The following is a 20,969-nucleotide window of genomic DNA, read 5'->3' as shown; positions in this document are numbered from 1 at the left end:
AATACATATGTATAAAAATAATTTTTTAAAAAGAGAGTTCAGCTAGAACCATCAATTTCCTGTTCTGTAATATAAAAGCCCTAAATCAGATGACTACATTCATTTAGTACTCAATTTCTTTGAGTGTATCTTACGATAATTAAGGCTTTCCCTAAATCTAATATTTTAAGATTCTAAAAAAAATGAAAATATACTACTATTGACATGTTTTGATTTTTATTTCTTAGGGTTCAAATGTCCTCCTTTCACCTTGTTCTAAGATAAGGAACCATTTAAGGGGATACAAGATAGAAGGCAGGGGAAAACAGAATCCCCATGCAAGCTGTAAACAGCATTGATTCATAATCTAGCCACTGTCAAATACTAAATACAGTTTGAAATAACCCTCTCCATATCTTTAAAGTGACAGCTTTGTACCTGTAATGCTTCTTGTTTTAAACTGGTTTTCTCAGGCACTTCATGAACACTTTCTGAAGAATCATCAACCTCCTCAATTTCTGAGGATGAAGCACTCTCAACTGTCACAGTCACAGGAAAACCTGGTTGCTTAAAGAGGACAAGATTGTGTAAGTAATAATATAAACAAAATACCAAATATTAAAGAAATCTAATCAAAGTGATCTTTCTGAAGTATTAAGTCATTGTCTATCAATGTCTTTCACTACTCCTTAGCCTAAAACAATCAATAACAAAGTAAAAAGACACTTATTCTTGCTATGTTAATATATAGAATTTTGTCATACATGGATTAATATTTGTAATTGCTCATGTTATTTTATTAAATTTCTTTCACATAAACCAAGTGAGGAGTGAGGGTAAACATTTTTTCTCAGATCAACTTTACACTGCAGATGAGAAATGTATTCTCTACCATCAGACACAAATAATCTAGAAGAAAGTATAATTTTTAGGAGGAAAATAATAATTAGAAGAATAATTAAAAAGTCAATATAGCTAAACTGTGAACAATAAAAACTAGAATTTTTTAAAATAAATCGTATACATATACGCACATACAATTAAAACTCACACATCAAAAACCTCATCTTTTCCTCATCCTTTAAGCCAAAACTAGTGTAATAACAATACAATTCTCCTGTCAAGTTTCACTGCCAATGGAATGTTGTTGAATATGATGTTTCCAAACATTTAAAAATTGATCTGGTCACAATCCCATAAAAAGTCTACTGATCAAAAAGAAGAGTGCCAGAATTACATAATTGTACAGAAGACAGTCACTAGGGTATAATTTCTACCATAAGCAGCAAGGCATGCAAGGGGCAGTATGGATGGACACACAGAGTGCCCCTCTCTGATGTCAGCAGTGTGATCCTTCACAGAGAAATCACAGAGTCTCCCAGGACAACTGGGAAAGAGAACCTGATACTCTGACAGAATTAGCTTGCTCCAACACCGTGAGGCAATATGACAGGAAATGTGTGTGATCCTGGTGAGGGAGGAAGAAAAACTCTGAAAAAGCAGAGGTTTTGGGATTGGTTGCTTTGGTTTGGCTTTAGGATCTAAAAATATATATATATTTGTATGTATACATATGTGTGTGTGTATGTGTGTGTGTGTGTGTGTGTGTGTGTATGTGTATATATATCTCCCCCAAAAATCATTTCTTGAAAACTTTTAAGGACATTCTTGACTGTGCTATCTCCATGTGTCAGGTTAGAAATAGTACTCAAATTTGTTTCACTGGGCAACAGCTGATTCGTGGAAGAAATGGCTTCTCTGTCTACAGATGAAACCACAAGGCCCCCATTGTGTGACATACCCACAAAACTGTACCATAGTAATGGGAGAGCAACCTGGAAATTTTTAAATGGATTCACTTCAGGGAGGAAAATGTTTTCCATAAGGCTCTGTTCAGTTTTAAAAGCACTCAGAATGATCTTCACCTCTTTCCCACTCCAACCCCCTACATATACATATGATAACTACATACCTGCAACTGATTATGTATATCACGAGTTTTGATTAATGGAAAGCCCCTAAAGAGATATCAATAAATTAAGTTATATTTTGATGTAAACACAACACCAATTAACATCAGGTAATAACACTTATTAGTATACTATCCATACAGAACTGTGTATGGAAATAAGTAACATCAAAATAACAATCTGGAAGGCTCTGCTATGGAGAAAATTGAACAGAATTTAGCAGAATGTCTTTGTGCTAACTCTCTGATCTTCCAAGGGACACATTCAGTTCCTTCGTTCAGGATAGTTGTGATTTCCAGTCTAAGTTCTTTAACTGGTGATTTTAATTGTTCACTAATTTACAACTCCTTGTGACCAGGATAAACTTGAGATTAGTAACTGTTTCAAGAAGAAGATATGAAACCACAAAGTTATAAACGTAAAGCGTAAAGATTGGGGCCTCAGCCTTACAATTTATGCAATAATGGTTCGAAACACCATTTGTGAAAAGTTTAGTAGTCACTTGCCTAATGAAGATTATACACATGGATTTAATGTGAGCAACTGAACAGATATTTTTCCAAGTCCTATTTAAAATCAATTCTCTTTGTTTTCGTAAGCAATTGTTATCCTCAATTTCTTGACTACTACCAGGTCATTCATTTGAAAATAATTTACAGTAATCTAATTCACTTAAAAAGCCTAAAATTATAATATAACAATTTTAGAAGACTTTTTTGACAAAAATAACTATGAACAGCCATTCCCTGGGTAAGTAATTGGCTAAAACTAGTTAAATCTAGTTTGATTCCCTAAATATGATCCACTAAAATGAGAATTAGGCCAGCTGACTGAGTTAGATTAAGTCTAATCCATACTTCTCGTCCATTTTGCAGTAAACTATTTCCTATGTTTAAAATGCCCCTTTCCCCATTCCTACATATCCAAATTCCTACTTCTGTGCTGTAGGGCTTGGTTTAACTATATATGCTTTAAATGAAACCTTTTCTCACCTGCACAATTGGAGATAATTTCAGTTTCCTCTGGATTCCCACAGGGCTACAACACGCTGTGGCACTTAAGAAATAACTTGAAACCCCTAATTATTTTTTGCTTTTCTTCCTCAAAGGACTCATGAGGCAGAAGACATGCGTGAGTCATTTTTCCCCCTACAGAAACAACCAAGAGAACTCCCACATTACAGAAGCTCCAAAATAAAGAATTCTGAATGACTAAAAAATACCTGTTCCTTTTTGCACGTTCTGCAGTACGCCACGGCAAGAAACCAGACACGCCAGGCGGTAGAGGTATAGGAGCATAGTGTTCTTTACCAAGGGAATGTTTTCTTCCATTACTTACAGGTTTCTTTGCAGCAAATCCTATGTTTGAGAAAGTGTTAAAAAGAAAGAATAAAGATGCACTTAAAGTCTACAGATTATCATATGTACATACTCTTAAAAGAATACAAAATGGGCACCTGACGATAATACCAAGGCCATTAAAAACAGGATCAATTTATAAAAATGTTTTAAAATGGGCCAACAATGTTTTAAAAATCTAAGTTCTCTAGAGTAACAAGTTATTATTTTAACTATAGGTTGAATATATGAGACACATAGAGCACACAAAAGTAAATAAAAGATATATCTCAAATTATGAAAGATTAAACATGATACATTTCATTATGCATCATGCAGAAATATTCACTTTATTGAATCTCAGAACATCTCTGGCATTTCGGAATCTCAAGTATAGATAAATATAGATACACCCATGACCCTTGCCAAACAGAACCTTCTGAATTAGACAATTAGACTAAAATTTTAATTTTAGATTAATTTTACCATGTAAAAACTATCAAAGTTGTAAGACTGAAGGTTGCTGAGTGATAGGTGAGTCAATATTACCCTCCTGTAAGTCTGCTGACCTTCAGTGCTCATTTAGTTTTATAGAAAACACAAAAGAAAAAAATAATAAAATCCAGTGGCTAAAAAATGAAATGTAGAGACTTATCCTGTATTTCAATATTAAAGAGTCAAGTATCTTTATAGAAAATATTTGGTAGCAAAACCTACACCTACATAATAATACTTTATTCAGAACAAATCATATATTAAAATTCACATTGAAATATTTGTCTCTAATATCACTGAGGAAAACTATGGCTTTATTAAAATGGTTATATTTATCCTTCTAACCTATTTTACTATACAAAATCTTACTTTAGCAGTATTAGGATGGCATTTAAAATAAAGTGCACGTGTTAATACAGCACAAAAATTTCATGTAGTGTAACTTATTGATAATCATCACATGGTCCTGTGCAATTTCTCTGGACAAATGCCTCTTAAAATATATAGGAGCTCTGTTCATCTTGTGTTATTTCATTTCTGTTTTTCAACTTAATTACACTCAAAGGATGTTCCTGTGTATTATTTGTGTGCATATACCTTCTCCCTCACTTTCAGAAACTAATGCAAATATATTTTTAATTAAAACTCAAAGAATTTATACTTATTTCATTGGGAGACAAAAAAAATTCTAATAAAAGTTCCTATCTTCTTTCTGCATACATAATTGCAATATGAATGTGACACAATTTACATAAATTATTTAACCCTTATGTTCACTGAAATCTAACTACACAGCCAGACACGGTTTAGCTTACCTCTATGTCTCCAAATAACTGAGGCAAATCCAAAAAAAAAAAAGCCCAAGAAATAAAATTATTCTTAAAATAGCCCAGTGAGCTTGTAAACTTCAGTCACATTTCTGTTTTCTTTAATCATGCTAAGTATGAAAAAAGTTTTGGTTTTTATTCTCATTCCATGATATCCTGTTATATACCACTAGCTACCAAAATTACATAATTTCTAAGATGTCTTATATATTATGTTATATTATTAAGTTTTATAGCTCAATCAATTTTAAGTGTACAGGTCAGTGATACTAAGTCAAACAATAACAGTTTCAGGTAGCATCCAAATAAAACATTATTTGCTGTTAACTGTTTGGTGATCTTAATGTATTTGGTATATAACTAAAGTTACCACAAACCTGTTTCTGGGAAATTGGCAGATTATGAACTTGAAAAATTTATTTTGTTTCCTCTATATTAATTCTTATGGTTTTATTGTTTCAAAATTCAAAGTTACTTACAACAAAAGGTCAGTTTCACCATAGATTTGGCTTAATTTATTATACTCTGTCATTGATTCTTATCATATATAAAAAGCTATTTGTGACTAAAGATAATATGTTATAGAAAATAAAAGTTAAGGACTCTTTAGAAACAATACAAAAGTATCAGGACTAGATTATACCAAATTTACATATTCAGAGAATGTAACATTTATGTCACCAGTTGTTAAAGAGTTTTATAACAAAGAATTTTCATTATACTTGGTCATGAAACCATAGACTTAATTTTAACATTCTAGACTATTACTTGGAAGATTAATATACATTATAGCAAACATTAGAAAATGCTTTTCTAAAATGTTCCATCTCAGGTCAATAAACTTGTCTGCAGTATTGTTTTATAAGCATTATGTATACTTTAAGATTTTTTTCATCATTGAAAGGTGTTACCTGATTAAATAACTTTGGATAAGAAATTGCAAGGGAGGAGGATGGATCAAGGGGAAAAAAATGGAACTAGGAAAAAATTTTGTTTCCTATAGCATGAAATGATAATTCTTCATTAAAAAAAAAAAAAACACTTGGCCAGCTGCAGTGGCTCACGCCTGTAATCTCAGCATTTTAGGAAGCTGAGGTAGGAGGATTGCTTAAGCCCAGGAGTTTGAGGTTTCAGTGAGCTATGATGATGTCACTGCACTCCAGCCTGGGCAACAGAGTGAGACCCTGTCTCAAAAAAAAAAAAAAAAAAGAAGAAACCATTCAAAAGCACTACTAAAACTGTCATCAAAGTGCATCCCAAATTTCAACTGCAAAGTATCAAAAGTAATCATCAACCAGGAAACATGTTCAAAATGATGAATATTTTATGAAAAACAAACAATATAGTTAATTAAAAAAAAATGGAAGTACTGGCATCCCTTTCCTAATGATTCATTAATATTTCTACATTTCATAAATTCTCATAATCACTATCAAAACAATTTTAGTCCTCATAATATGCACGTAGTCAATATTGGTTGCTATTGTTGATACTACAAAATGAGAAGAGATTTTAATTTTAGCACACCGGAACACATAAAAAGCCAAGACAGAAAGGGTTACCAATTCTAATAGTAGCTTTTCCTTTTCGACCACTTCCTAGAATTATAGTTTTCTTTTTCTGTCTAGCAGTTTTCAGTGGTTCCTTCACTGATGGAGAAGTTATCCATTGGTACTAGAAGAGAGATAGTAAATATTCCATTTCAGTTATAGGTAATTCATGGGAGTTTGGTTTTAACTAGAAATTATTAACATATCCTGAGTTAATAACAGGTTTGCAATCAGCAGCTCTGGGACCACAAATTAAAAAATCATACAATATTTTCAAAAACAGAAAAGTCATTTTATCTGACTGAAAACTTTAATTTAAGATGGCAGAAAAGTGCCTTAATTTTACTTTACTAAAAACAGAAGAGGAGTCAGGCACAGTGGCATGTGCTTGTAATCCCCGCTACTCAGGAGGCTGAGGTAGGAAAATTGCTTGAGCCTAGGAGTTCAAGGCTAGCCTGGGCAATACAGTGAGACCCCCATTTCTTTAAAAAACAAAACCAAACAAAAACAGAAGAAAAACCAGCAATTAAAAAAATTCTTTCTAGAGGAATAAAACATGTTATACCTCTGACTTAGCACTCCTTCCATTCTGGAGAACTTTTTTGATAACTGCTTTCATCATAGAATGATCTAAAGTAAAATGAAAATTCAAATTATAGCAATTGTTTCCCAATGAGTGGTTATTTCCATTTAAAACAAAAAGCCAAGTAATTATTGCTTTTCCCATAAAATTAAATATGAAACATATAATTATATACCTATTTCCCTCTTTGAGTATTCTAACTTCTTCCTCAAAAACGTAAGATCAAAGTATGCCACTTCGCATATTGCCCCCAGTGGCTACCACTTTGGCAGCAGCAAAGACCAAATTTAAACACTTTGGAACTAAAGGGACTTTGGGAGAAAATCAATAGCCTGGACACTGTTCAGACACCTGGCTACCGAAAAAGCACCTAATGTAGCCAAATTAAAGTCATGATACATGCTCAAAGCTGTTCTTTTCCACAGCCTCCTTTTCTCAGTAAATGGTGCTACCCAGTTGTACTACCCTAAATAATCATTTAGGACTTAAAAAATTATTATTTCCTTTATGCTCCACATCAAATCTGTCTGCACATCTTGTTAGCTATACCTTGCTTCAACCAGTTTTCACTGCCTCCAGCCTTCTACTCTAAGATAAGCCATAACCACCTCCCACTTGGACCATTTCATGAAGGTCTCATAACTGGTCCCCTTATTTTTCCTTTTATCTGTTTCCCCGCTCCCCAAGTCTATTCTCTACACCAGAGTCATCTGACTGAAACACTACTCGGATCATGCCTTTTTTTACTTCAAAACCCTCCCGTTGCTTTCAGCTCATTTAGATCAGGCCACTCGCTAGCTATCTGACCTCACAGCAGACCATGCTCCCCCTCATTCAGTGCTCTTGCTTTTCCTTAAATAATCCACCCACCCTGCCACCTCTTCTATGTACTCATTGCCTCCTCGTCCTAGAATGTACTTTCTCTGGATCTTCCAGGGCTTGTTCCTCTCTTAAGTCTCTACTCAAATGTCACTTCTCCAGTGAAGCTGTCCCCAAACAAACCTATCTAATATAGTCCCACCTGCCCCCATGTGTCTTCTTACCTTAAGGTATTTTTGCACTTCCTACTACCTAAATTACATTACTTATCTGTTTACTTGTTTTTATCAGCACTCCCCCACTGGAATGTAAGATTCATGAGGGCAAGACTTTGCCTAGCTAGTTCACTGCTACATGCTTGGTGCCTAAACCTGTGTCTGGCACACAGAAGTATTCAAAAATTACTTGTCAAGTATGAATGAAATAGTCTTTCCAAGAATTCACAGGTACTACAAGAAGAAAATAATGCTCTTAGTGGAAGCAGATCTATTTTCTAGATTCACCTCTATACAGAGTAGCAGCCAAAAGCAAGTTACAAGTATAATTCATTTTAATCAGTAAATTTCCTGCTAAGAACATAAGGAAGTGCAAGATTAGAAAAGTGTAAGATTACGAAAGTAAACACATTAAGTTTTAAAAATTGTCAATACAGGAACAAATTCTTTTTTTCTTGCTATTTGTTAGTCAAGAAAAAAAAACTGTGGTGACATACCAATGAGTGGATTTTTTCTTATATCCAGAACAACGAGAGTTCTGTTGGTTTCAAGGGCCTCCAGTAAAGCCTTTGCTCCTTCATTGGTGAGGCCGCACTGTTGCAGGTCAAGTGCTTGTGATAAAAGACAAAGGGTCACTTGCCAACTCTATACAGATTTAACACACAGACAACTTTCACTTATTCATGCCTGGAAAATTCCTGCCCAATACTAGCCATGGCAGGTTTTTAATCTTGGGAATTGAAAAAGTAAAAATAGAAAAACATATAGAAAAGCATATGTACACACATAATCCAAAATCCAAAAAAAAAGCCCTGTTTTTGGATGTGCCATGATTATCCTCCCCCTTTAGTACCAATAATTTTTTAAATTTCACTTCAGAATACTAAGGGGGTACAAACACTTTGCTTACATATATCACCTTTGCACTGCCTGAGTCAGAGTTACAAGTGTGCCCATCCCCCAAAAAGTGCACACCACACCCATTAGGTATGAATTAGTACCATTAAATTATCCAACATATTTTACTATTACAGAGTTTAAGAGTAACTCTGCATGATTTGTGAGAGAAAAACATCACAGAATGAATATCAGTTCATAATGAGCAAGAATGCTAGTGGCAGGATAAACCTCATAGGCAAAAACTAGGTGGAACTCAGAAACTACACTGTATTCATGATCAAAATCTTGAACTTCAAATGACTAAAAACTTACGTTAAAAAGGGAAAAGAAAATAGAAAAAAATGTAAGAACTGGGCCAGGTGTGGTGGATCATGCCTGTAATCCTAGCCAGGCAGGAGGATCGCTCAAGGTCAAGAGTTCGAGACCAGCCTGAGCAAGAGTGAGACCCCTGTCTCTACTAAAAAAATAGAAAGAAATTATCTGGACAACTAAAAATATATATAGAAAAAATTAGCCAGGCATGGTGGTGTATGCCTGTAGTCCCAGCTACTCGGGAGGCTGAGGCCGAAGGATTGCTTAAGCCCAAGAGTTTGAGGTTGTTGTGAGCTAGGCTGACGCCACGGCACTCTAGCCTGGGCAACAGAGCAAGACTCTGTCTCAAAAAAAAAAAAAAAAATGTAAGAACAGTTAGTTTCAGAATAAAAATGACAAAGAAAGAATTCTAAGGGGATACAAATAATGAATCCAAAGAATGTGTGAATAGAGATTATATGCTAAAAGCCTACCAGGAAAAAATGATGGTCACGAAGAACTTTCTCTCAGTAAAAGGTCAAAGAACTGAACAAATGCTTATGAATAACAGCCGCACTGAGGCTGAATGATCTACTCATTTAAACCCAAAGGGATCATCACAAAAGCACAGGTATAAAAAAGATTACATCAGAGGAGAATATCGTCTGAGCCTTTCTTTTAAAGCATCATGTATACTATTACATTAAAATAACTACTGAAGTCTTTCAAAACCCCATGTTATGGATTATGAGTTTGTGTCCCCCCAATATTAATGTTGAAACCCTAACCCCAAATGGGATGGTATTAGGAAGTGGGGCCTTTGGGAGGTAATCAGGTTTAGATGAGGCCTTGAGAGTGGAGCCCCCACAATGGGATTAGTGCCCTTACTAGAAGAAAAAGATTAGAGCACTCTCTCCACCATTTGAGGATACAGGAAGTCAACTATCTACAAGCCAGAACACCCTCACCAGACATTGGATTTAGTGGTGCCTCGATCTTAGTTGGCCAACTTCCAGAACCATGAGAAATACATGTCTTCTGTTTACACCACTCAGTCTATGGCATTCTGTCTTAGAAGACTAAACTGACTAGGATTTCTACAACACACAGAAATAATAAGTCAGATATATAAATCCTTACAAACTCTTACCACAGAAGAATGAGCATAGGATGTAATTATTCAACTAGCCAAATTAATAAAAACAGCCAGTAAATCTCACTAGTACTTAATACAAATTAAAACAATGAAATATAATTGTTCTCTATCAGATTAGGCCAAGATCATATAACAAAAGCCTTTAAAATATGCATATTCTGTTAACACAGTAACTTTTCTTCTAAGGATTTGCCAAAAGGAAATAATTAGAGATATGGGCAAGGATGTGTATCGAAGTACTGTTTGTAACAGCGAAAAATATATCTAACAAGAATGAACAGGCTAAGTGTACTATGGTATGGTAACATAATGGAACTCTTAACAGTCACTAAAAATGATGTGATAGATATAAATTTATTGATTTGTTAAGATGTTCATGCTATATTGAGTAAAAAAAGCTATGAAACTTAGAGAACAATGCCACCTGCATTAAAAGAAGCAGGGCCGGGGGGAGGGGGTGTTTCTCATTTCTGTAAAGTTTTAAGTTTTAAAACGGACACAATCCAGTGTTTATAAAAGTGCAGGCCTCACATACACCGTTAGCGTGGACTACAAAATGACCAGAATTTTGCGAAGGCAATTTAGCAACATGTATCAAAAGTCTTTACAGGTAATATTGGTTTCTTGTTACTCTTTATTTTCTATAAAGAATATATGTAACTTTTACAAAAGCTAAAAGCAAAATAAAAGTTACTAGAAAAAAAAAGCTTTTAAAAAATCTTACGACATTGTGGCAAGAACTAAGCATAGTTAATAGAAAAAAATTCAGTATTTTCCATTTTAGAAGTTCATTGAACTTACCTCTCAGCCATAAATCCTCACTGAGAGAGTCTGCAAAAGCACTTGCACCTACGTCACCAATGAGCATGTTGCAATTCAATGTGATACGCCTTAAGCCAGCCATACAGTCAAGATCAGGTCTCCTATAGCGAAGACTCTCAGCCCAGGTTTCTTCATGCCTTCTCATGGTCTGATACTTCAAAGATTTAATAAGATGAAATTAAAACACTTCAGTAACGCAACAGAAACACTAAAAGGAACTAAGTATGGCTGATTACATCAGAGCTTTATACATACACATCAAGTATACACGACAGGAAAGTCAACCTGGGAGACTGATTAGACAGTAGATTCTGGTTTAGGAGTCTAGTGACCCAGATTCTACTCTGCCGCTGATTAGTTATGTGACTCCAACCACTGATGACCTGCTGATTATTTATGTAAACCAACAATTTAATTTAACTTCTAAGAATTTTATTTTCCTTATCTGCCAAATCAAGGAATTGGTTCTAATCCTATCATTGCTGACCCTCGAAATTCCATCATGCCAAACACTTGATTGGGCATCCTACAAGCAGGCATTGTTTTAACATGTGTCTTATTTATCAATAAATTATACACATGAAATTCTGTACACATATTTTATGTATATTATAAACTATACAGAAACAGATATTTTTTAAATGATACAAAAAATAAATACAGAGGTTCTAATATTTTCTTCTCCTAACCCAAGGGTTCTCACTTACTTCTCTGGGTATGCACACCAACTTTAGAGGCCTAGAATATGCAAAGCCAGGTTGATAGGCCTTAGGAAATTGGTGGCTTAAATTTTAACCACAAGTATTACCTTAAAAACACATAATCAGTTTCTCTGTTCATAAAGTGAATTTTGGTAACAGGGAACACTGACTTTCAAAGGAAAAAAATCTTATTACATTCTTAAACAACAAAAGACTCAAAGCTCCTATGATACTCTCAAAGGAAAATTGTTAGTGTCATTTTTCTATTAATAATAACTATATAAAAGCAGCAAGAGGAAATCACAGGAAACACACAGTGCTTATTATATGCCAGGCACTATTTTATACACATTAGTTTATTTAATCCTCAGAATGATTGACACAGGTTTTCTTATTATACATATTTTACAGATGAGGAAACTGAAGCACAGAGAGGTTAAGTAATTTGCCCATGGTCACAAGGTATTAAATGGGAGAGCTGGGATTTTAACCAAGGCTGTCTGGCTTCAGAATCCACACTCTTGACCATTATCTATCCCAGAGGTCAGTGGGTTTGCTCTGTAAAGGCCCAAAAGTAAGCATTTTCAGCTTTGTGAGTCACACAGTTTCTTTTGCTACCACTAAACTCTCCTGGAGTAGGGTGAAAGTAGCCACAGTTACTATGAAAACAAATGGGCAAAGGTATGTTCCAAAAATTTTATTTACAAAAATAGGCAATGGGCTGGATTTGGTCCACAGGCCATAGCCTGCCTATCCCTGATCTATACCATCAAACTACTAAAAAGGCTTCAGATCAAATTATTAAGTAATTTTAGATCTAAATATAGTAGTTTTAACCAATATAAAGTTGTTAAGTCACCCTTAAAATTATTGTTTTAAAACCTGTATTTACAAAATGTTAATGTAGTGATTTTTATTAGTTTATAAACTACAATAGTTAACAAATATTTGAGTCATTTAAGGGCTGTAACAGCATAAACTTTCAGTGCCACAATAAACATTTTCAATAACTAAAAGTATGTAAAAGTATTGCTCATAATGTATTATATTTTAAATCTCTTATTTCTAGGATTAAGTACATTAACTTTACTAAATGGTAGAACCTCAAACTGAAAAACTGGTCATGTTCATTCAACAAAACTAAAACTGTAACCACCATATGCATCAAAAGATTAAATAATTGCCATCTTGTATCAAAATATTCATGTGCCTCAATCATATAATATGTTTTCATGAAATTTTGAACATAAAGTCACCTTTAAGATCTTGGCCATGTGATCTGCTCCCTGCCATGTCAGATTACACCCCGTGAAGTTGACTGTCTGAAGAGTGATAGAGCTCTTTATACCTTGACAAATAACTAAAAGGAAAAAAAGACCGCATACACAATAAGATGAAGAGCCTATACGATCTTGATTTATTTGCTTTTCTTGTGTCTATTCTAGTTTATAGTTGTATTCTTAAAATCACCATCTACAATCTTCCCAAGCAACTGATGGACTGGGACATCCTAAAATATGTCAGTTATAAAGTGTTGTTCTAGTTTACACAATAGTTTAACTCTGTTTAGATGCTAAAATTGAGTAACCTGAATATTGTAAACTTATTCCCAACCACACAGTAAAGTATTATATATCTTTTGAGATATTTGAAATAAAAATAAAAATCTAAAAAGCCTAAGTCTCTTCCTATTTTCATTTCCAACATCAGAACTCCATCTTGATTATCAATTAACAATACAGTGTCAACTATAAACCCAGAATTTTATTAGGTGCCGTACTAGAGTACCTAATCTACTAGAACAACAGAACATAGAGGACCTCAAACTCTGTTCCCTCAAATTGAAATGAAGACTTCCTTACCCCTCCAGACCATTATTCCACACAACAAACACTCATTAATTCTTCAGGACCCCAATCAACAATCACCTTTTGTGATTACTTCCATGACCCCCCGACCCCATTGAGTTTTCCAGCCTTTTATATGCTCCCACAGCACTTCGTAAATATTTTCTATTTTGGCACATACCACAATGCATTAAAATTGACTGTACATGGACGCTTTAACTATCTAAAATAACGATGATTTTTCTCTTTACATTTTGCTTCTGTCCTTCCCATAAATATTTCTTAAAGAAAAACTTTAAAAGATGAACAAATGCAAAAAACAGAGAATACCAAACAGTATATATTTGTGTGGTCTGTGGCTATTCAGCATGACAAGCTTTCATGGCAGACATGAGACTGGACCAAGGTTTGTACAGGCACAGGAGGCAGTCCAGATAGAAGCAGCAGTAAGAAAAAGGTACAGACAGGAATTAACATGGCATGTAGAGAACCAGTCTGACGGGAAGAGAGTTAATTAAGATTTAAACTCACTTTCTAAACCTCCATCTCCAATTGGACAATTTGCAAGAGACAGGTGCACCAAAGAAGCAGATTTATTCAATCCCTTGAATGAGGGGAAAAAGTTAAAAATTTATTGAGTTTTTTTCCTCCAAAAGCAACTATCAAATGTTTGCAGGCCATGTTGGAGAAAGCTTACCTTTGTTAAAACAGTTAAATCTCTCTCTCTCAGAACTAGTCCATTTAGCTCCAGGTTCTTTAGCACACTTGATATACTTAAACAGCCTTTAAGAGCTTTACATAACTGGAAGGTCACATCTTTCAATCTTATTGCAGGAACACGACTTCTGCAAACTTTATTTATGTCAGAACCTAAAGCAAAGTTATAGTAAAATTAGTGACTTCAATCATAGAATTTATCATTAAAAAGCTTCTGCTCTGTGCTAAGACACAGTCCTCTTAAGGAGGGAGACATGTAAACTCAAGCCCCATGAGATATGCACAAACTATATAGAGAGAGGTTCTTCTGGAAGCAAAGAAGTTGCACCTAAGGGATGGCTTCAAGATACCCTGAAGTTGAATCTAGAAAGATAAGAATGACTACATGGGGCAGAGTGGGTGATGCATTAACCATAGAGGGAGTAGCATGTACAAAGGTATCCAAGCCTGACACCTGCAGGGCACTGTAAATACTGCAGGTGGAGATGACTAAAGCCCAGAGGAGAAGCAGGAAAAGAGTCAGAAATTAAAATAGGGAGGCTGAAGCAAGCCTGGGAGAGAGCTGGCTTCTATTTCACAGGTTACGAGGACCAGGGCTACCACTGACACACTAAGGGTGCCCATAGCAGTTTAGAAAAATGTGCCTCACTGCTGCAGGGCCAAATAAACGGAATGATCAGAAAACGCACCCCTTCCTCAGGGCCAACTAACCCATGAGGCTTGGCAGCACACAGCTCAGATATCAGTGGCTCTGTGCAGAGCACAAGTTGTGCAACCAACACACACTGGTCCCAGGTGGGCATGTCACTTTATGCGTATCTCTTCATTTCAGAAAAATCACTTGAACCAAAGTAGGCAAATGAACTGAGAAAAACCAAGTTCAGGGGCAGCAAAACCAACTAGGAGCTTCTGCAACGGTCCAGGCAAAACAATATCTAGGAGGTTAAAATCTACAACCTAGACCTACTGGATGCAGGAGATAAAGAAGGTTCAGTAAGGAGTATCTGAAGAGAAATGGTCTGTAATACATTTTTCTTACATTCAGTGCACAATACAAGGCAAGATCAAGTATCCTATCCTTGACTCCAAGGTTCCTACCATCTTTATTTTGGTTTTTGTTTGGACTTTGGTTTAGTAAAGTCCCTTCAGAGGTACAGAACAGCTCCTACACCTGAATAGATGCAGAGAATAATCTGACTTCTCTTCAGCAGGGAATGTGCTGAACTGTCCTCACAGAAGAGATAATAGATGGTGCTAACCCCAGAGCCTAGAAAAGGTCCAGGCACATGACAAGGGGTCAGGTTTTTCTTTTTTCTTCCTTAAATAAATCAACAATTATTTCCTTTCCTAAATCTTCACACCCTCTCTCTCAGCTGGCTACTTTCCCTTAGCTTATAAATATATTGAAGACTATCCATTTAAAAAACATCTTTAAGACTTAATAATTTTCTGGATCTTCTTTGTGGGCAACCTAGGTCCCCTCCATGCCTTGAAACACCTGTCCCCCCATAAAGCCCAAATCTGTGTATCTTGGGCCCAGACCCGCCTAGCAGACACATTTGGATGCCCCACAGGCACCTCTTAAAACATTAAAGATGAACAAAGACCCTCTTCCCACCCCCAATCCTTTCCAGCTCTGCTGTGTCTCATGGAAAGATGCTGCTGTAAACTGTCTCTCAAATTTGCTGCCTTCCCTCATCTAACTGGGAGAACAGACGGGGTCACCAGGCCCCATCCCTTCTCTTAGATGTCTGAAATCCACCCTTTCTTTTCCATATCTTATTTTGGGGCATTAGATTACAACTATTCATCCTCCTTCCCATTCTAATTTGCCCTACATACGGAGGTCAGAGTGAGCTCCTGCAGAAAGTCCATCTCATCATCCTTCAGTGGTTCCCAACCTTCAGGATAAACTCCAAACTCCTTTACAAAATAAACAAGGACCTTTCCTATTTGGCCCCCATCAAGTTTCCAGCCTCAACTCTCTCTGCTCTTTCTCAAACCCTAAATTCCAGTCCTGAGCCTCAGCTTGCCATACTCTCTCCTATTTCCAAGACTTTTGCACAAACTGCTCCCTCCTATTACCTGGCTAGCTTCTACAGGGAGGTGTCTCTCTTATGTCCAAAATGCTATGCTAAGTGCTAGAAGGAATAACATCACTCTGTCATATGTCATGATTTACCTAATACGTTTTCCGAATAATCAGAGGGTTTCGATCCCTAATTATACCACCTTACATCCGTAAATGGCTTATATTTGTGAAGCACTCTAAAAATTCTTAGAGACACATTTAAAAAATGAAGACAAAGGCTAGGATGTATTAATTTCCTAATTGCTTAATTCTCTATTAGACAAAAAAGTTATTCAATAAAATAGGTAACATCTGTGGAAAGCTTAATGATGTCCCAAACTGTGCTAAGGGCACCACAAGCATCTGTTACTCGGAGAATCCTTGCAGTCACTGTGTAACGTGGTCCTGTTAGGAAGCCCATGTTACGGCTGAGAACACTAAGGCCCAGCGACCTTGAGTGACTCACCCAGGGTCCCCCAGCTGGTAAGTGTCTGAAGCCGCACACCCCGTCTACCCCACACACGCCCCGGCACCGGCCACCAGTTAGGGCCCCGGGTCCACCTTGGACCTGTCTAAAAAGCCACTTGGTCGCACCGACCGAGAGGCACTAGTAGCGGGAACCACAGACCTGTTTCCCCAAGCCACGGCTGGAAGAAGCTCTTGATGGAGATCAAGGGCAGGTCTTTATTAATCTTGAGGGTGCTGAGGAGGGGCGCCCAGTCCACGACGCGGAGGCGGTCGGCGTTGAAGTCCAGCACGCCCTCCCGGAGGCAGGCGCGCACGGCGGGGAGCGGCACCGAGTCCTGCAGCGCGCACAGGTACTCATAGTGCGAGAAGAAGTCCGCCGCGCTGTCGCGGCGCAGCTTCACCGAGTCGATCATGGCCAGAGGGCGCCCTCGCGGGATGCCCGCAGCGGAGACGTAGCCCGCACCTACCGAGGAGCCTCGGGTCGCCGCCCGGCCGCTCCGGCACCCACGGCCAGGCGGCGGCGGCGGCGGCGGCCCCACACGGTGTGCAGGAGCGGCGGCTCGGCCCCCAGGCTAGGCCGGCCCCTCAACGTCCAGTTCCCGCGCTGCCTCCCGCCCCGCGGCCCCGGCCGTTGGCGCCCGCCTCATAGTTCTCCGCGGGCGGGGCTGCGGTTCAAGTCGCTGGGCGGGAGCCGGCGAGGGCGGTGCGCGAAGACGTCAGCACGCTCGCTGTGCGCCGGCACGTAGGCCCCGCCTCTGGGGGCGGGGCGTGAGGGGCGGGACTGCGGGCTGGGGTCCAAGATGGTGGTAAGACGGACTTTAGGGTTTGTCAAAGGGTTTACCGATCGATCCGAATAAAAGTGAGATGTGGATGTGACAACGCATTTTTTAAAAAATAGTCTAAATTTCTAAGGAACGTGTTTGTGCTTGTGGTGCCCAGGACAGAGACTACACTCAATAAGGGATGTATGAACGACTGAGTGAACTTCCTCTGTCCATTAAATCTTTTATGTCGGTGTTAATTTCTACAGATAACTCTTAATTTCTGTAGTTTCTACATACCTCACACAGTTGTTGGCAAATTGTAGAGTGTTCTATAAATGTAGGACTTTATTGTGTTGGCTGTGCATCACTTTGTATTGTACTGATGATGATGTTTGCTAACTCCCTGATAACGAGTACTTTGTGTCCTAGGCCTTATTTTAAGCACTGTGAGTATGAAATCATTTCATTTTCTTAACATCTCCTCAAGGAATATACTATTGTATTCCACTTTACTAAAGGAGAAACTGAGGAACAGAGAAGTTAAGTAACATACAGCTAAGTGGAAGAACTCAGAATTGGCCTCAGAACCTGTATTTGTATCCAGTGTCTAGAACAATGATAATCCTCTGGTCAAGCCTTAGACATTGTCTTTACAGCATTCCTCTTCCACCCACTGCATTCTGGAATCCTCAACTTACTACCAACACACACGTGCACACTACCTCCACTAAAATTCCCCAGTTATGGTCAACAATGACTTTTATGTGCAAGGTGCTCAAATTATAACATAATAAGCACTTGTACATCCACAAACCAGCTTAAGAAATGAAATCATACCATTTCTGTTGAGAAGCCCTATGTAACCACCCTCCCAATCACAACTGACCTTGAGATAAACTGCTCTTCTGAACTTGGTATTCATCATTGCAATGTATGTCTTTATATTTCTGCTACATATGTAAGTAAACAGCACATAACATTCTATTGTGCTTTCTTCTGCTACTTTAATTTGTTACCTTTGCTAGGTTTATCCATGTTGACATGCAGCGCTCTAGTTCATTTGTTTTCCCTGTTGTGTAGGATTTCCATGTAGGAACATGCAACAATTTGTCTATTTTTCTGTTAATGAAAATTTAAATTGTTTCTAATTTTCACTATGATTTCTTTTTTGCTATATTCATTGTTTTAACCTCCAGCATCATTTAATGTAGTTGTCCATTACCTTCTTAAAGTTCCTTCCTCTCTGCTTTCCATAAAGCCACCTGATTTTTTTTTTTTTTAAACTCTTTAATTCCTTCTCAATCTCACTGTTGGCTTCTTTTGCTGATCTATTCCAAATGCTACCTTCTTCAGGTTTCCATCCCCAGCTTCCACCCTTTCAGACACTTATAATGTCTCTGGGTGATCTTATCTCCTGATCAGGCTTAACTTCCCCCTCCAGGCAGATGACTCCTAATAAAGATAATTTTCTCCATACATCAAATTGGCTCCTTGGAAAGCCAAATATTTCTTGTTGCCCTCAGGATCAGATCTGTATTCCTTATCTTGAAATATAGGCTACATCATAATTTGACTACCTCTCTTGTCTTATTTTTTGCTCCATTCCTCCTTGTATGTCTTCTCTAGGCACATGCAACTGCTTGAAGTTCCTGATGTTCTGTTGTTCCTTCCTGGGCTTTTACACATGCTTTGGAGTACCTTTACTTAATGGGCCAACTTCAATTTTTTCCCCAGCCTTGGTTGGAGGGCACCTTCCTGGGGAAGCCTTTTTCCCCTAATCCTCATCTCTCCTCCCCTATTTGTTTAGTGCCTCACTGCTCTTACTCCCCAACATCCCTGTAGCATAACACTTAGTGCATCCAATTATAAGCATCTTTTTAGATGGTTTTCCTTCCATAATCTGTAAGCCCGTTGAAGGCAAGGACTATGTCTCATTCATATATATTTCCTATACCTAGCACCGTGTTGGTACAGAGGAAGTGCTGAATAATGACTACTGGAACATTCTATTCTCCCTACAAGAGATCACCAGCACCTTGTGGCCGCTGCCTACAAATGCAGCTCAGGGAACACTTCAAATTAAGTAATCATTTAACAAATTAACTTCACATTTATTATTCCTGAGCTTACTTATTTTCAGTGTGGCAAGATTTCTTTCAAGGCTTCCTTGATAATCTCTTCTCTACTTTAGTTAAATTATGGCTTAATAATGGCTTCAGTTCTCCTTTCAGCATCTGGTGGGTTCACCAACTTGCTTCCATGAACACTGTGAATGCAAATTGCCTCTCTGTAATACCTCTGGGATCCTCTGACAAACCAGGCTCACCCCTGGCCAAGACAAAATGCCTTGGCTTCCTGCAAGTACATGACTTGGGAGGGACATGCTACTGAGCAGTATGAGAGATGGGACTCCTCCTTCAGCCCGTCCGGAGAGTGACTGTTTGACTAGAATACAGTTAAATAGTATCATTTAACCTCTTATTCACTGTACTCTACTCCCAGTCAATCTAGATAACATTATACCCAGACTTCCTAGCCAACTTACCTTCCCACTGAACCACAATGCTAATGCTATCTGCTCATCTCTAACATTCATCCTCTCTGTACTTGCTTCCAGAGCAGTGTGTTTCGTTGGGTCCAGTCACAGAGCAATGCCAACCTGGTCAACAACATAAGCTGTCTTATTTTAACTGAAATTTTCATTCCCTTCCCTATGGCTATTCTCAATGGCTGTTCCAAATCTCCTCCACTCTTCATGTTGCCACTGCACTCTGTTTTATGCCCCTGTCTCTCACCTGAAAAGGACACCTTATTGCACCAGGAAAACAAGATTTGGAACACACACACCCTTGTCTTCTTTCTTGTAATTCTAGTTGCCTTCCAATCCGTGCTCCATAATGCAGCCACCACCACCTCTTCTTCAAATCCTTCAGCAACTTCTCATTGCTCTCAGGATAAAGACAAAACTCACAATGGTCTAAAATAGTGCTCTATTTAGTGTGGAGTCCACAGACTGGCTGCTGGTTGAGAACTTACTGTTCTTATAAGATAAGGAGTTCACTTCAGAATGGAAATCACATCTGCACTAAATGTACTGTTTCGATCAGCAGGCATTTTTTTCTGAACGGACCATTTTTTTTTTTTTTAAGACAGAGTCTTGCTCTGTCGCCCCAGCGAGAGTGCAATGGCATCATCATAGCTCACTGCAAACTCAAACTCCTGGGCTCAGGTGATCTTCCCGCCTCAGCCTCCCAAGTAGCTGGGACTACAGTTGCACAGCACCATGCTTGGCTAACTTTTTCTATTTTTAGTAGACAGGGTCTCGCTGTTGCTCAGGCTGGTCTCAAACTCCTGAGCTCAAGCCATCCTCCCACCTCAGCCTCCCTGAGTGCTGATTGCAGATGTGAGCCACCATGCCCAGCCTGAACAAGACTTTCTTTTTTCTTTTTTTTTTTTT

At 37.8% G+C, this 20,969-nt stretch overlaps 1 protein-coding gene across 1 annotated transcript in view; it reads right to left on the bottom strand.

Annotated features, from left to right (window-relative positions):
- CEP78 (centrosomal protein 78kDa) overlaps positions 1-17,402 on the bottom strand; it is a 32,187-nt gene extending 14,785 nt beyond the window's left edge. Inside the window, exons 1-11 of the mRNA XM_012650656.1 lie at positions 16,909-17,402; positions 14,190-14,362; positions 14,024-14,096; positions 12,902-13,005; positions 10,924-11,098; positions 8,273-8,386; positions 6,724-6,788; positions 6,171-6,282; positions 3,172-3,307; positions 1,952-1,997; positions 418-546 (exon numbers count right to left, since the gene is read on the bottom strand). Of these exons, the coding sequence (XP_012506110.1) occupies positions 418-546; positions 1,952-1,997; positions 3,172-3,307; positions 6,171-6,282; positions 6,724-6,788; positions 8,273-8,386; positions 10,924-11,098; positions 12,902-13,005; positions 14,024-14,096; positions 14,190-14,362; positions 16,909-17,161 (1,380 nt within the window). The 5' untranslated portion in view covers positions 17,162-17,402. The remainder of the gene's footprint in view (positions 1-417; positions 547-1,951; positions 1,998-3,171; positions 3,308-6,170; positions 6,283-6,723; positions 6,789-8,272; positions 8,387-10,923; positions 11,099-12,901; positions 13,006-14,023; positions 14,097-14,189; positions 14,363-16,908) is intronic.
- Between the last annotated feature and the right edge of the window lie 3,567 nt (positions 17,403-20,969).

This window comes from Propithecus coquereli, unplaced genomic scaffold, assembly GCF_000956105.1.
Source record: "Propithecus coquereli isolate 6110/MARCELLA unplaced genomic scaffold, Pcoq_1.0 Scaffold339, whole genome shotgun sequence".
Classification (NCBI taxonomy): domain Eukaryota; kingdom Metazoa; phylum Chordata; class Mammalia; order Primates; family Indriidae; genus Propithecus; species Propithecus coquereli.
Note: the sequence above shows the minus strand (reverse complement) of the source record. Positions and strands in the feature narration are given on the sequence as shown.